At 45.0% G+C, this 15,476-nt stretch overlaps 1 protein-coding gene across 1 annotated transcript in view; it reads right to left on the bottom strand.

The window, feature by feature from the left end:
• Positions 1-15,476, bottom strand: part of Shroom3 (shroom family member 3) — a 38,703-nt gene that overhangs the window by 14,022 nt on the left and 9,205 nt on the right. Inside the window, exons 3-7 of the mRNA XM_013020097.1 lie at positions 14,716-15,475; positions 7,886-7,959; positions 5,033-5,842; positions 3,593-4,102; positions 214-358 (exon numbers count right to left, since the gene is read on the bottom strand). Coding sequence (XP_012875551.1) covers positions 214-358; positions 3,593-4,102; positions 5,033-5,842; positions 7,886-7,959; positions 14,716-15,475 — 2,299 coding nt within the window. The remainder of the gene's footprint in view (positions 1-213; positions 359-3,592; positions 4,103-5,032; positions 5,843-7,885; positions 7,960-14,715; position 15,476) is intronic.

Raw genomic sequence — 15,476 nt, 5'->3', positions numbered from 1 at the left:
GTTAAGACATCTCTCTGACAGTAGCTTACCTGCCATAGTTACAGGAAAGTTACTCGTAGGAAACAAACCGGTGCACCAAGTCAATCCAAAGCCTAGTAATGATGTTTCTGGCAAGGTGCTGCCACAAGTCCCTGTCCCTCCTGATTTGGAGGCCGGAAGGCCTAACTACCAGAGGGAAGCAGAGCAAGGAGTCCCGTTCCTTATGTTATGTACCTTTTTTTCATTGACATCCTCCTCGTCTTCAGGCGCCTCTTCTGGCATATCTTTGATTTTGTTCAGAAGCTCAGCCTTGGCAGCAGACACACTGTAGTAGGCAGGGCAGTTGACTAACACTCCTGCTGCTTCCTTGTCTTCACTCCTGGGCCACAAAGAACACATAGGACAGTTACATACATACACACACACACACACACACCCCAGGACACATAGGACATTTACACACGCACACGCACATACACACATACCAGAAACTTCATCTGACCAGAAATACATAAAGAGATCTATTGTAACACCCCAGGACACACACACACACACACACACACACACACCCCTACCTTCATCTGACCCCAGGACACACACACACACACACACACACCTACCTTCATCTGACCCCAGGACACACACACACACACACACACCTACCTTCATCTGACCCCAGGACACACACACACACACACACACACACACACACACACACACACACACACACACACACACACACACACACACACACACACCCCTACCTTCATCTGACCAGAAATACATAAAAAGATCTATTGTATATCTTTCCCAGAAGTTGGGATAGCTTAGCAAACGTTTACTAATAAGTGATTCCTGTGTTCAGAATTACTGAAGTGAAGCACACTGGAGCTAGAAAACCACGGGAGTCAGGACTCAGGCAAACCATTTAGCCCATTTATTTTCTTGTTCCATACAAAACCAAAACGGAGCAATGGTTTGATCAACAGGAAAGTATTTCCAGGTGCTGCTCACATCCAGGCTTTAGGTTATCTCCTTGTTTTCTGCAGTTACCCATCCTTCTGATGCCTACTGTATTATTGCTTAGGTACTTTTAAGTTTTCATTGTAAGCTGCATACCTATCTAAGCATGGAAAATTTGGAATGTGCGGGCCTAATACAAAACGTAAAATCTATTTATTGAGTATACGGTGTTTGAAGACTGTAGAAAAGAATTTTTTTTTTTTGGGGGGTGAGTCAGTTGTAGGGCCTGAACTCTGGGCACTGTCCCTCAGCTCTTCAGCTCAAGGCTAACACTCTGCGACTTGAGCCATGGTGCTACTTCTGGCTTTTTCTGCCTATGTGGTGCTGAGGAATCAAACCCAGGGCCTCATGCATGCAAGGCAAGCACTCTACCACTGAGCCACCTTCCCAGCCCAAGAGGAGTGGGACCAGATGCTAGTGATTCAGCCAAAGCAGAAAACTCTGTGAGACACTTATCTCCAGTGAACAGGCAAAGAGCTAGAAATGGAGCCAAGTGAGAGCTCAAGGCCCTGAGTTCAAACACCAGTACCAGGGGGCTCACATGAGTAGGACATAGGAAGTCTGTTTTCTTAGTTGACTTCAATCTGGCCTTTCAGCCCAGCCTTTACATTTTTGTGGTGCTAGATGGAACCCAGAGCTTCACGTACCCTAGTCAGGCTCTACTCCTGAGCTACGTGCCCAGACCCAGACAAGAATTCAGATACCACTCACTAAATGACTCTACAGAAGTAAGATAAGCTTTCCTGGAGAGGAATTTCATTTAGTCTGTGGTCTTATTTAACTAATATACACCCATTATTTTATTATGGAATTAGGAACACATACACAAAGAATCATCTTTACTGGTTTCCTGCTTAATGACTGCCCATCTAAGTAGCATATCTACAGTTAACTCAGTTGATGAGAGAACAGGAAAAAGTTCTCATTATACATCATGGGTTTTCAACTTTTGTTATCAGAGTATCTGATGCATTACGAATAGGCTTCTTCGGTGGTCTGATTAAACCTTACAATGGCTACTTTCTAGCTCCTCTCACAATGCTTCTTTTTACCAGGAGATGGCGCCTGCCACCCTTCTGAAATCCTTCAGAAAAGCAGCAGGACCATTTCACTTCCAAATTGACTGAGTAGAGAGTTCTACAGGAACTCCTAAAAGGATCCCTCCCCCTCAGGCTCTTCAACTGGGAATTGAACTTTTGGCTTTGTGTGTGCTGGGCAAGCTTTCTACTACTAGCCCCTCTAAGGATGTATTTTAAAATTACTTTAAAAATGTGTGTGTGCATGCATGGGCATATGACATTATGAGGGCTTTGACTAAGAGCCTGGGTGCCCTCCAGGGTGCTCTACCACTTAAGCCACAACTTTGCTTATGTTATTATTTTTTAATTTATTTTTTCAGATTAATTCAGAGACGAGAGTCACATGGACTGTCCTTAAGATCTCAGCTTCCTGAGTGGCTAGGATTATAGGCAGGAGCCACTGGTGCCAGGCTTCAATTAGGTTTTTGATGCAACTGCATCAGTGCATTCGGAAGTGGCTCAGTCATGTAACAGCAGGCAGTCAGATAACAGAATGACCATATGACACCCACCACGGCCCCGGATAAATCACTTTATCTCAATTAACCTCTATTGCTCAAATCTGAAAATAAAGGGAGGGACAGGGTAACTATGGGGCCTTCCATGAGGATGACCTCTAATAGCACAATTAGATAGCTTCAAGTATTAAATAACTCTTTCCCTTCTCCCTACAAGACCTGGTGTTCCTGTTAGCAATGGCGTTATGAACATCGGGAGAGTTCTAAAAGGCAAGCTCAAATGTGGCTGAAATGTTCTGTTTTTATTTGGTCTGGAAGCTACTCACTGCTGAGTTGCAATCTGTTAATACACACAGTTTTCACTGAAAATCAAGAGTATAAAAATCCTCCCCACAGTAGTCCTTTAAGGAAATCAAATATTTGAGAAACCATTGCAATAATCCAAGTGAAAAGGAAGGAATGGGAAATAGAGACCGTGCTGTTCTCTCACCATGTGGGTGGCACTGGCTGAGTGGGGGGGGGGGGTGATGAGAGGAGCTTCTAGAGCAGAGCCCAGGGCCCACACAGCGGCAGGAGAGCACGCCCCTCTTACACCCTCAACTTTCAGGATCTGGGCAGGTGAATGTTCAGTACTACCAAAACACTCTCTAGCTTCAGCCTCGGGGAGGCCTGAGTTCAAATCTAGATGCCCTCAATAATATGACCTCGGTAGAGCATGACCCTTTAGGCTTCAGTTCTCATATTAGTAAAACAAAAGTGGTAGCTCTTTCAGAGAGGTTCTTCTAAAGATGAAATGAGATGATGTGTAAGGAAATTACCACAATGCCTGATACATAGAACATGAAGAATGGTATTAGAGGCAATTATTTTGTTGTTGGATATCTGTCCTATCCTCTACTCTGCATCACAGCGCCCCTAAGGCTGACATGAAATGTCTCTCTTGGGCCAGGGACGTGTGGAAACAGAACATCAGATAAACATACCTTGCCTTAACATCACCCTGTGGAAGGAGTTCTAGTGTGAGCCTCCCTGGGGACACTGCCAGGGCCTTACCTTTTGCCTTCATATCCTGGACAGCTGACAGTTCTCTGCAGGGCCTTCCTCTTCGTGCTGTTTTCCTTCAGTGTATTAATGTTTCGGGGGAACAGGCCTTCCATCAAGTCCATAGTTGTCTTCATTCTGGAGTCCGGGTCCAAAATGTCTGCTAGAGATTTGTCTTGGTGGACAATTTCCTTGGCCAGAGCCTCTGTTCTGCTGTCTTCTGAGGTCTTCTGAGGAACAGGACTGACATTTGTTTCTGTATCCAGAGTTCCACCCACTGGTTCATGGAGGAAGCTTTGGGTCCGGCTGGGAGGTGGCTGTTCTGGGCTTGGCTGTTGGCCAAGAGACCCAGCAAGTTGAGGCTGAACACTCACGATGGTGTGTGGGTTGGACTCACTGGCCTCTGAACCTCTGACAGTGTGGGGTCTGGGAGCCAGGATCTGACTGCTTACTACAGGGACTGCACCAGGCATGTGTCTTTCTCTTGTAACTGTCACCTTGGAAAACTTGCTGGAGCTGCTGCTAAGGGTACAAAAAATAGAGGTAAGAGAATAGTCAGTAGAAGGTGAAGGGAAGAGGGTAGAGGAAGAGCAAGAGTCACTTCCCATATCAGGAGAAGGGAAAGGGGTTGCATTTTGGGGTCATCTTCCCCCACACAGGGGTTCTAAGCTGAGCTTAGTCTCGTTTATCTACAGGAGAGATATGATGGGAATCAGTTTTGGTGAAGGTTGCTATCACACTCTAGAATTTTCTGCAAGGTTGAGGTGAAGAGAAAGTAGTGGTGACAAGTCATAATTGTGGTACTAGGAATGCTACCCCAAGGGGTTTGTTTTGATTTTTCTTGGTAGAGAGTTCACTTAGTCCCAGGAACTACATGTTGGGAAATGCTTCTTCCCTGTTCTTGTGGCTTCCAAAGAAGAGCTTTCCCCTAAACACCATGGATTTTAGTTCTACTCTTTGTTCTTGCCTGTGGACACAAAGTGGCTCCAGATAGAAAAAAGGCTGCCTACAAGCACGCTCTCTCTCTTTCTCGCTCGCTCGCTCTCGCACAGCCTATGACAAATCCACTTATTTTGGGGTTTGATTTTGGGAGACCCCCTTATACTCTTGATAAGAGTAGGAATTGAAAAGTGACATTCTATTAGGGAATAAGGCAGGATTTTTACCTTCTATATACCGTCCTCTTTTTTATTCTTTCGCCGTGGCAGGGAGGAGGGTTTGGTTTGGGCTTTCTTTCTCACTACCCTTAGCTCCTTGGTGCCTAACAAACACTGGCAGGCTCACCACCCCGAGCTAGCAAAGGAAACAGCTCTCTGGCTGAGCTGAGCTCTGGAAAAGCTGAGGGCTTTCCATGCACAGCAGGACTTGGAAGGCCTGCACCTGGGTTTCTGTTCGCGAGGGCAGCCCTGGTCCTCCTCTACCATGACTGCCAGGCCTGGAGGCGTCACTTACCTGCTGCCAGGCTCCTCGCAGGCCTGGTTATCTTCCAATTCCTCAAACACCACATGGGGAGGAGGCGGAGGAAAGTCATCCGAGGGATTCACGGGGGCTTCCTGGCTCACTGGAGGAGGTGGAGGTGGGGGAAGGGCCTCAAATGTGGGGCTGGAGGTGGCCTTGTACAAGTCCTTCACAAACACCTCGTCCTCACAGTCCTCCCGGAGCGGTGGGGAGGTCTGCAGGGCAGACTCAGAGATGCGCAGCGAGACCCTGCCAGGAGTATCTGGGTCTGAAGTGCTGCATGAACTCGGAAGACTCGTCTGATGCTTGTGGTAGTGCTTCAGGTTTGCGAACTCGAGTGCTGAGGCATCCTGGGAGAGGCCGTCCTCTGTCGCTATGTGAGCCCACTTCACCCGAGGAGGAGGGGGCCGCTGGGGCAGACTGGCCCTCTTCCTCGCGCCTTCTTCTACCCCATGCTCTGGGCTGGGAGGCTGGATCAGACCATCGCTTCTGTGGGGCCCTCCAGGGGTGTAGGGTGCAAGAGGCTGTCGCCCTGCCTGACCATCCCTTCCACTCTGCGGATCAGAGGCCAGCTGCGAGCAGTAACTGGAGGAGGGAACAGGTGAAGGCAGAGGGGAGCTGTGTGGGGTCAAGGCGGCAGCCCGAGTGTCTGGGAGGAGCCCTTGCATTCTGCTGGCTTTGGGACACTCACTAGGAACCGAACAAATACTGGCTGCTTTGCAGCCTGAGCTGTCCCAGCGTGGGGTGGGAGGATGGAGGGGCACCGGAGTCTCTTCTCGGCCTCTGTCAGAACAACTGAGCAACCTGGAATAGGGCACAGGTCAGAGGGTTAGTGTCTTGAGAGAGGGCAGGCACTGAGCCCTAGGTTCACATAGATGTAGAAGAACAAGAAGAAATGAGGATCACAATCAACAGATGGTTCAGCGATGGGACCACAACAACAGCTCTCCCTGGCTGCTTGTAGTCAGAACAAAGTATTATGAAGGCCTAAAAAAAATGCCTGCATTCAGGGCATTTCCTGCTGGTAACCCTCACGCACATACCACACGCATGCGCGTGTGCCCACACATGTGGCTTTTGAGGGCAGGCCGCATGACAGGAAAGGACAGGAGGAGGACGCTGCCAGGCCCTTTTAGGACTGCTTGGTGGAACAGCTTCTGCCTCCTGCCAACACCAGGTCTGGGGGTGGTGCACTTGGAGAGCTTGCATGGGCTTTATTTTGTTGGGTTTTTTTTTTGCTAATACTGGGGCTTGAACGTAGGCCCTGGGCCTATGTTCCCTCAGCTTTTTCACTCAAGGCTGGCATTCTACCATTTGAACCACAGCTTCGCTTTTGGTATTTTGCCGGTTAATTGGAGATAAGAGTCTCATGGTCTATCCTATCCTACCCTGGCTGGCTTTGAACCATGATCCTCAGCTCTCAGCCTCCTGTGTAGCTAGGATTACAGGCATGAGCCACTAGTGCCTGGCAAATTTGGAAGGTTTACTTACAACTGTTTCCGAGTCTCCCAGTGTTTTCATCTCCTAAGATGAACAACAGAAAGGGGAGATCGGAACTGAGGAGCTCATCATAAGGAAAGACAATGCAGTAAGAAGCAAAAATGGTGCATGGTGATTTAAACTGTTCTCTAGACAGCAGTATTTTTTTCCCCCTTTCAAACACGGAAACAAAAGAATAAGAAAACAGACTGCAGCACTGACAGACAGCAATGCCAAAGCTAGGAGACAGCAAATCATCAGTAAATGCCACATCTGCAGTCCCTGACGAGAGAGCAAGAGAGCGGATGGCACTGCTTCCTAGGAGGGGGTTGGGCCTCACTCCCACATCACAGCAACACTGCAGGGTCAGCCACTAAACCCACTGCGTGCCAGGCCAGGATAACATAGCCTGCAGAGAACCGAATCGGCTCTTCTCCAGGCTGAATGTATTGTTCTTTAATAAAGATGCAGATGGTTAATCCATAGCCCATCTCTCTCCCAGATGTAGCTCCTCCCTCCCCAACACAGCCCCTCCACACCTAAGAAGGGCTGTATTGCACTCCTTGGAGGACACCCCCGGGAGGAAGTTAAACAACCAGAGGCAGATGCTCTGGGCATGGTCTTCACTTCCATGGCATAGTTGAATTGAGAAAAATGGAAAAACTGACTTGAAAAACCTTGCAAAGTGGCAGAGAACAGTTAAGTACATTATCATTAGTAATAATAATATTGTGGCAGACAGCCCTATGAGGCTGTAGCATGAAAACTATTCATTGATGTAGTTCAAGGAAAACCCTCTTGGGACATCTATACTTGTTCAAAACGTTAAAAAAAAATAGTCTATTAGACCATTCCACTTAGAAGACATGATTTTGAAGGCAAACTGATTTTCTTAAATGACTTCTTGCTGCCTTTTATCTCTCATGATGATGACGTGGCTTACTGTACATTTGTCTCACTCAGTGAAGCAGTTCAAGGAATGCCTACTCTTTCCCTGGTTCTTTTGTTGTCAGACCTGACGTGCGTACACACATATACCTGGGAGAGATCAGCCACACGAGCTAGGTCCCATGTGTGCACGGTCACCAGTTATATTGAGAGAAGCATTGCCATTAACTATCCTGACAGCCAACTCAATAGAAATCAAATGTTGCCTCAATAGCAGCCATTCAGAGCCCATTCTGTACCAAGTGTCATTCTTAGAAAAATTCAACTTATAAATGAAATGTTTCCCACAGGCTACTGAAAAGGCAGCCCTTGATGTTATTCAACACCATGTCCCACTTCCGTCTCCTGTATAAAGGACCAGGAGTAGCTTGACCCCAAGAGCATGCATAGGCAGAGGGTATGGGAAGTATATATACATACGTAGATCCAGAGTCAGTCGGGTGACATGGATTCTTCACAAAACCAAAGCCACTGTCTTCCCCCAAGAGCACATCCTTGAAACATAAGAAAGGCACAGCATAATTACCAGTAAAACACGTGTTTACATTGGCCAGTAGTGTACAGGGAGGAGGAAGGAAACCTAATATTGTTAGGCACTATGGCATACTTTACATTTAGGTCTCAAAGTTCTAGGTAGTATTAGTCTCAACAGCATCAACCTGGACATAGGCTCAAGACCAAAAGTGGCAGTCAGGATTTGAACTTTAATCTGTCTGCTTATCTCCAGAGTTCAAAATGACTGCAACCCCTGAAATGCAGTGTTGACAACAGTGACTCCAATGACTAGAAGGAAACATGAGAAATGACAGAAAAAGGAGGATTACTGAATCTTGAGAAAAAGCTCAAGTACTCTGAGGTATAGTAAGAGAAGATCTGAATTTGGTTTGTAATCCCAAATTGTATTCCCACTTTGTAAAAAAAAAAAAAATCCACAATTGAAGTCTGAGGACTTCTTTGGGATAGTTTTTAAATAAGGGTACATTATAGAGTCCTGAAGGGTAAATAATATCAAATGATAATGTAAAGTCTATCCCAGGTGGTCTGATCCATGATAAAGATAATACATTCAACTCCTAACTAAAATTCACAGACAATCTGAAACTTACTTTTAATGATTCAGCTCACCATTTAGCCTGTTCCAAGGTTTAATGGCTTTTTATCCCCTTTGGCTCTTTCCCTGCCTCAGTCCGAAGTAGAGGCATTCATAAGCAAGGAAAATGCAAAGGTGGTGGAAGAACAAACAAACATTTTGAGTGTTGATAACTGGAGCTCTCCCTCATTAGGAATTTGCTGTGTGCCAGATACCACTAAGTACCCCTTGCAATCTACAAATTATATGCCTGGAATATTAGTGTTCATAACATGTACATGTTTGTGTGGATGAGAGAGACACACAGAGACACAGAGAGCCAGAGATTGCTCAAAGAAGAAAAGCAGCCTATAGAAATTCCTGTGCCCCATAAAATCTTATGGTCTTTTATATCATCTCCCACCCACCCCTTTCCTCTGTTGACAAGAAGATGCCACTTTGTCAGTAATTATTTGGAATAATCCCAAGCCCCATTTGAACTCCTAAAGCAGTATAGTTTATTTATGTTTATATTCTTTGCATTTCAGTATGAAATGAAACTAACTTCTGTATCCAAATGATCTGGTCCCTGAGTTTCAACTTTAAATTGTTCTTTATATGGTTATTTATAGGTTAGTGAGAAAATTCTTTAAATTTCTGGTCAAACAAAATACTATTTGGACCTACAGAATATGCTTTCCCAAACTAGAAGCCCAAGGAGTCTAAATTCTCATTGTATTTTTCTTTTTTTTCCCCCTTTTAAAAATTTGGGTACTAGTCCTGGGACTTAAACTCAGGGTCCTGATCTCTTTTGCTCAAGGCTAGTACTCTACCACTTGAGCCACAGCTTCATTTACAGCTTTTTGGTGTTTAACTAGAGATAAGAGTCTTATGGACTTTCCTGCCTGAGCTGGCCTTGAATGTCAAACCTCAGATCTGAGCCTCCTGAGTACTTAGAATACAGGCATGAACCAGTGGTACCCGACTTCTCGTTGCATGTTCTCACTGTGATTTTAATATATGCTCATTGTCAAGACTTGATTTTTCTTAAATTTTCTATAAAGAAGGCATTAAAGTGGAGAAATACATTATGAGAGAAATATCAGAAATAGAATTATACCAACTGAATTTATTTTTTGTTAATTATCTCAAAACTGATTTAAAAAGATACTGGCAAATTTAGGATTCTAAGTGTTTTGAATCCCAATCCTCATTCTTTGGTCCTGTGTTAAGGCATTCAAATATCTCTGTGGCATAGAAATTGATTAAAATTAAAGATCCATATGAAAAATCTCCCCTAAATGTTATAGTAATTGATAAACATAAACATGAACTCATTTCTCTGGATGATAGGAGGTAAGCTGTTTGACTCTTGCTTCCCTTCCCTACCTTAGCCTCTATTCCCAAGTCGGCATAGCATAGTGACTTAAGGACTCTGAAGTCAGACAGTATGGAGTCAAATCATGATTCTCAACCACCTTGGGCCAATTTCTTACCCTCCCTGGATGTCCATTCCTCTTTTTTAACACAGAAGTAATAATATATAAATAATTCCACTGATATGTATATATATGCATATATATATGTATGTATATATTGTTATTACTAGGGCCTATATATATAATTGCATTGATATAATTGCACTAATTATATACATATACAGATATCTATCTATGGAGAGAGAGAGAGAGAGAGAGCAAGAGAGCGCAAGAGAGCAAGAGAGCAAGAAAGTTATTACTAGGGCTTGAACTCAGCACCTGGGCATTGTTCCTTTGCTTTTTGCTCAAGGCTAGCACTGTATCATTTGAGCCACAGCTCTACTATATTTGTGAATGTTATACTTTACACTTAGTTTAATGACTGGTGATCTCACCAGTTTTGATTATGGTTATTTACTTGTAACTTCACATTTTGTAGAGAGTTGGTTGTTTTATGCCTAAAATTAAATGATTGCTTATTGAGAGGTGCTAGAAAGGGCTTACTAGCTGTGCCCCATGAAATCAAGCCATGGAATCCAGCACTGTGATGCCATTTGTTGATTGGACAACTTCCTTAGCAGCTAAACAAAGTCTGCCACACCATCACAAGGTGAATCTGGGAACCAGAGAAGCTGCTCACTCAGCATCTGGAAACAAATCCCCACCAGGAATCTTATTTCTCCCAAGGGGTTTTTTTTTTTTTTAATAGGTTCTAGTATATTTTAGTCTATGCAATAAAGAGGGGGTAAATGTGTTACTGAAGCAGAATACTTGAGTATTTTTCTACTGCTCTGCAGGGCCTATCCACTTTACAAGTTGTTTTCCAAGGTCTGCACAAAGTTACTAAGATGTGCTCTGAAGCTTCATCCCTGCTATCTTATCTGTTCTATAATTATACTGTTCAAATGATGAGGAAATTAAAGCGAGAAAATGGGAGGCTACATGTTTTAGACAGGACACCAAGCTAGCTAAGGAGAGGCTCAATCTTGCCAAATATCTGAGCAGATCTCAGGCTATTTTCAATTCAGTCATTACTTCAGGCTGAGAACAACTGTCATATGGAAAATAGATTCTCATCATGACTTGCTTTTGGAGACAGAAAGTATCCTCACTAATAGAATTTTGAGAAGTATTCCCTTGTTAAATGTTTATAATGGTAGAGTGCTTGTTTAATACGTATGACGAGTTTAACCCTAATACCAATAAATAAATAAATAATAATAAAGATGGCTTGAAGATGTGGCTCAAGTGGTAGTGTCTGCCTAGCAAGGACAAAGCCTAGACTACAAACTCCAGTAACACCAAAACAAAACAGACTCATAAAACCCTGCTCTATTAGCATCTGATTGGCAAGAACAGGATGATGTTGAAGATGTCTTAAAATAAGTCAGAGTCACAAATAAGAGTCCACATTTTCATTTTAGCTCATTCTCTATAAGGTCACTCAACTTGTACAAGTTCTCTATGATAAGGAAAATAATAAACCTTCACAAAAGCTTAATGGTAATGGTAAAGTTCTTAGAATCTATTAAAAACATTTTCAAAAGTCAGACTGTATTTTTTGTTTTTTGTTTTGTCAGTCCTGGGTCCTGAACTCTGGGACTGGACGCTGTCCCTCAGCTCTTCAGCTCAAGACTAGAGCTCTACCACTTGAGCCATAGCTCTACTTCCGGCTTTTTCTGCTTATGTGGTGCTAAGGAATTGAACCCAGGGCCTCGTGCATGTGAGACAAGCACTCTACCACTGAGCCACCTTCCCAGCCCTCAGAATGTAGTTTGAACAAGTAACTCAATTAGTTACAAGGTAAGATTCATTTTCTTTCTGTTGCTAATGCTTGGGATTAAAATCTTCGGCCTTGTATATGAAAATTGAGTGTTCTATCTTTGGTCTACATCCTCATTCCCCCGTTTTACCTTTAACTATTTTGTTTCACTCACAAATAAGGGAGTTAGGGAACAGTATGCAAAGAGCAGACCCTGGGAATCTGTCTCTCAGACCAATGCTGGTCCGATGGACTTTAATTATTTTGTTTTAACCACAAATAAGGGAGTTAGGGAACAGCCTTGCAAAGGGCAAACCATGGGGGAGGGAGGCTGTTCTCTTAGGCTAAGTGCTGGCTGCTAGATGGGGAAATGAGAGAAGGAAACTCAAGAATTTTCCAGAATGTGTTGGTACGAAGCAGCACAAAAATGATATTTCATTTTGAGAACTTTTCCCCCATGGCCTCATATTTCCTAAATGACATATCTATGTGTGGTATTCTCTTTATTTAAGGGCCATCTGAACATTCTGTATTTAGTTATCTTACTGTATTTAGTTATCTTAAAGTTTTTCAAATAATATACATAGTGGGAACTTGAGGGAGTCTGTTCACTTCCCTACAACAACTATGTTTTTACTTAACTCTATTTCTCAACAGGCCAGGCTTGTGAAATATTTAGAGGAAAAGGCAAAAAATAATATTCATAGTTACCCAGGAAATTCCCTGAGTCAGAAAAATGGAAAGCTGGGCTGGGAAGGTGGATCAGTGGTAGAGTGTTTGCCTCGTATGCATGAGGCCCTGGGTTTGATTCCTCAGCACCATATAGGCAGAAAAAGCCAAAAAGTGGGCTGGGAAGGTGGCTCAGTGGTAGAGCGCTTGCTTTGCATGCTCAAGGCCCTGGGTTCGATTCCTCAGCACCACATAAGAAAAAAAAAAGAAAAAAGCCGGAAGTGGCACTGTGGCTCAAGCGGTAGAGTGCTAGCCTTGAGCTGAAGAGCTGAGGGACAGCACCCAGGCCCAGAGTTCAGGCCCCACAACCGGACCCCCCCCCCCAAAAAAAAAAGAAAAATGGAAAGCTGATGGGGCTTTCACCCAAGAATTTCTATCTTCTTTACAACACTGGGTGAGAGAGAGAGAAAGAGAAAATGTTTAAACTGCCATCAGTCAAATACTGGTGTCTACAAAGCTAACTAAAATATCACAGTACACATGAATTTGACATGAGGGTTTTTTTTTGTTTGTTTGTTTTTGCCAGTCCTGGGGCTTGAATTCAGGGCCTAGGCATTGTCCTTGAGCTTCTTTTGTTCAAGGCTGGCACGCTACCCCTTGAGCCACAGTGCCACTTCTCACTTTCTCTGTGTATGTGGTCCAGAGGAATCAAACTCAGGGCTTCATGCATGCTAGGTAAGCACTCTACCACTAAGCCACATTCCCAGCCCACATTTTACATGAGTTTTAATGGTAGGGTAAGGAGCGGAAATTAGCACTGCTTTTCACTTGGAAGGGAAGAAATTTGCCACAGAAGGCTTATAGAAAGTGTATGTATGGGTAGGATGGGAATTTATACTGGGAGATCTATCACTGGATAATTCTGAGCAGAAAATATCTGGGAAATTACAGAATTTTCTTTCAGAGGGCTGTGTATAACTTCATGTGTTTCAAAAACAATGCAGACTTCCGAGTTGCCTAACTATTAAACCATTGTCTAAAAGTGCTCTTCTCCTGTTAGTGTATACCCAAATTCTCCATTGAAGTCCTGCCCATCTTTTAGCACCAGGTTCAAATCCTATCTCCTTCAGAAGTTTCTTCTATAGCATCGGGTTTATCTCCACTCCTCCAGAATTTTCTAATATATTAATTGCACCGCCCTGGCAAAATATAAGTCCTATTTTCTTTGTTATTTCCTTCTATCCTCCAACATGGCATTTTTCAGACAATGTAAGCTCCACAAACCCTTGTTGGGATGGTTGACTTTCTCCAGTGGAAACAGGTAAGTCTAATAAGGAGTAATGGAGGGGTGTTCTTTCTCCCTGGCCAACCCACAGGTGAATTCCTACATCTTCACTGGGAAAGGAACTAGGGGCTGGCCTCTGATGTCTAAAAGGAGAGCCAGAAAAGACATGAGGATTAGGAAAATTAACCAACTTCTAGACCCAAATGCTCAGATTCTGGGTCTAGGTGCTTGAAATTTCCTGAGGAGAGTAAAAATCATATATTAAAATCTTTTTTTAAAAAATTTTTTTAAACTTTTTAAATTTTTAAATTTTTTGGGTCCGGCCATGGGGCCTTGAACTCTGGGCCTGGGTGCTGTCCGTGAGCTCTTCAGCTCAAGGCTAGCGCTCTACCATTTGAGCCACAGCACCACTTCCGGCTTTTTTTTCTGCTTAAGTGGTGCTGAGGAATCGAACCCAGAGCCTCATGCATGCAAGGCAAGCACTCTACCACTGAGCCACCTTCCCAGCCCCATAAAAATCTTTGCACAGTTTAGAGCCTTCATCGGAAAATGCTTTGATGTGAAATCTTCAAAGTCTAATTTTTCCTTCTTTCAGAGCTCAGATGAAAATCACAGAAAGACGAGTAAGTGTAAAGCATCATTAATTGCTGGCCAGGAAGAAATCAACCACCAATGAGTATCATTGTCAGTAATTCTATTGCTAATTTGTAGATGCACTATTCATACACGGTCTCCAAGGGGTGGGGGTGGGGGAAGAGATAATCCTTCACTTTCCCTAACCATATAATACACTGCTATGTAAGATAGCTATATAACTATACAGACATTATATCTCTGAAGGTAAACCAGGTTGGGGTGCTGAGGGAAAAAAAAAAATTACAGGAAAACAAATGGTACTTTTCTCTATTTAAAAGGAAAACTGAACCAAAAAAAAAGGAAGGGGTTAGAGGATCTTCCAGGACCACACCCTACTGGCTCCACACTCACCTGGCACTTCTTGTCTGCAGTGGGAGACGACCTGGACCGCACGTGGACAGGGACAGCCTGGACATCGGAGCGCTCCAGCAGGTCCTCAGCTGACATGGACTTCCCGGTCCTCCTGGCCACGGCCCCCCAGGATGAAGACTCTCCAGGGTTTCTGTCCAGCTTCTGGGTGCCCCTTGGCCCGCAGCTAGCACCACTGAGCATTTCCCTCGGGGTCGGGGGATCCCAGCGTGGCCGTTCTCCATGGAAGCGCGCACCCGCGAAGGCAAAGGAGCTGCTGCGATCTCGAGGGGCCCTGGAGGTCTCCGTGGCTGCAGCTGGCAGTGGCGGGGAGAGGGCGGCTTCCTTGCGGGGCTGCCAGCTGGGCTCCCGCAGCGAGCTCAGGCTGCAGGCCGAGGCCAGGCCCGGGCCGTCGGGGGCCTGGAGGTAGGCGCCCGGCTCCTGGGGCCCGCAGCCGGCGGCGGCGGGGCGCTTGCCCGTCTTGCGCTCGATGTAGTCGGCCAGCGCGCTCTGCTGGAACTGCTTCAGCTCGGGCCCCGACAGGCTGAGCGTGGAGCAGGCCTTGCCGTCGCGCTCGAAGAGGCGGCGCCGGTCGGCCACGCTGCTCTCGGGGTACCGCAGTACCCCGGGCCGGTGCGGACCCGAGAGCGCAGGCTCGGCCTCCTCCGACACCCCCACCTCGTTCATCTTCTCCGGCTCCGAGTAGGAGCGCTTCTTCTGCTCCATGGTCAGGCGGCGGCGCGGGCCTTTGCGGAGGGCGGCGG

Source organism: Dipodomys ordii, unplaced genomic scaffold, assembly GCF_000151885.1.
Source record: "Dipodomys ordii isolate 6190 unplaced genomic scaffold, Dord_2.0 Scaffold49, whole genome shotgun sequence".
In the NCBI taxonomy this organism is placed as follows: Eukaryota; Metazoa; Chordata; class Mammalia; order Rodentia; family Heteromyidae; genus Dipodomys; species Dipodomys ordii.
Note: the sequence above shows the minus strand (reverse complement) of the source record. Positions and strands in the feature narration are given on the sequence as shown.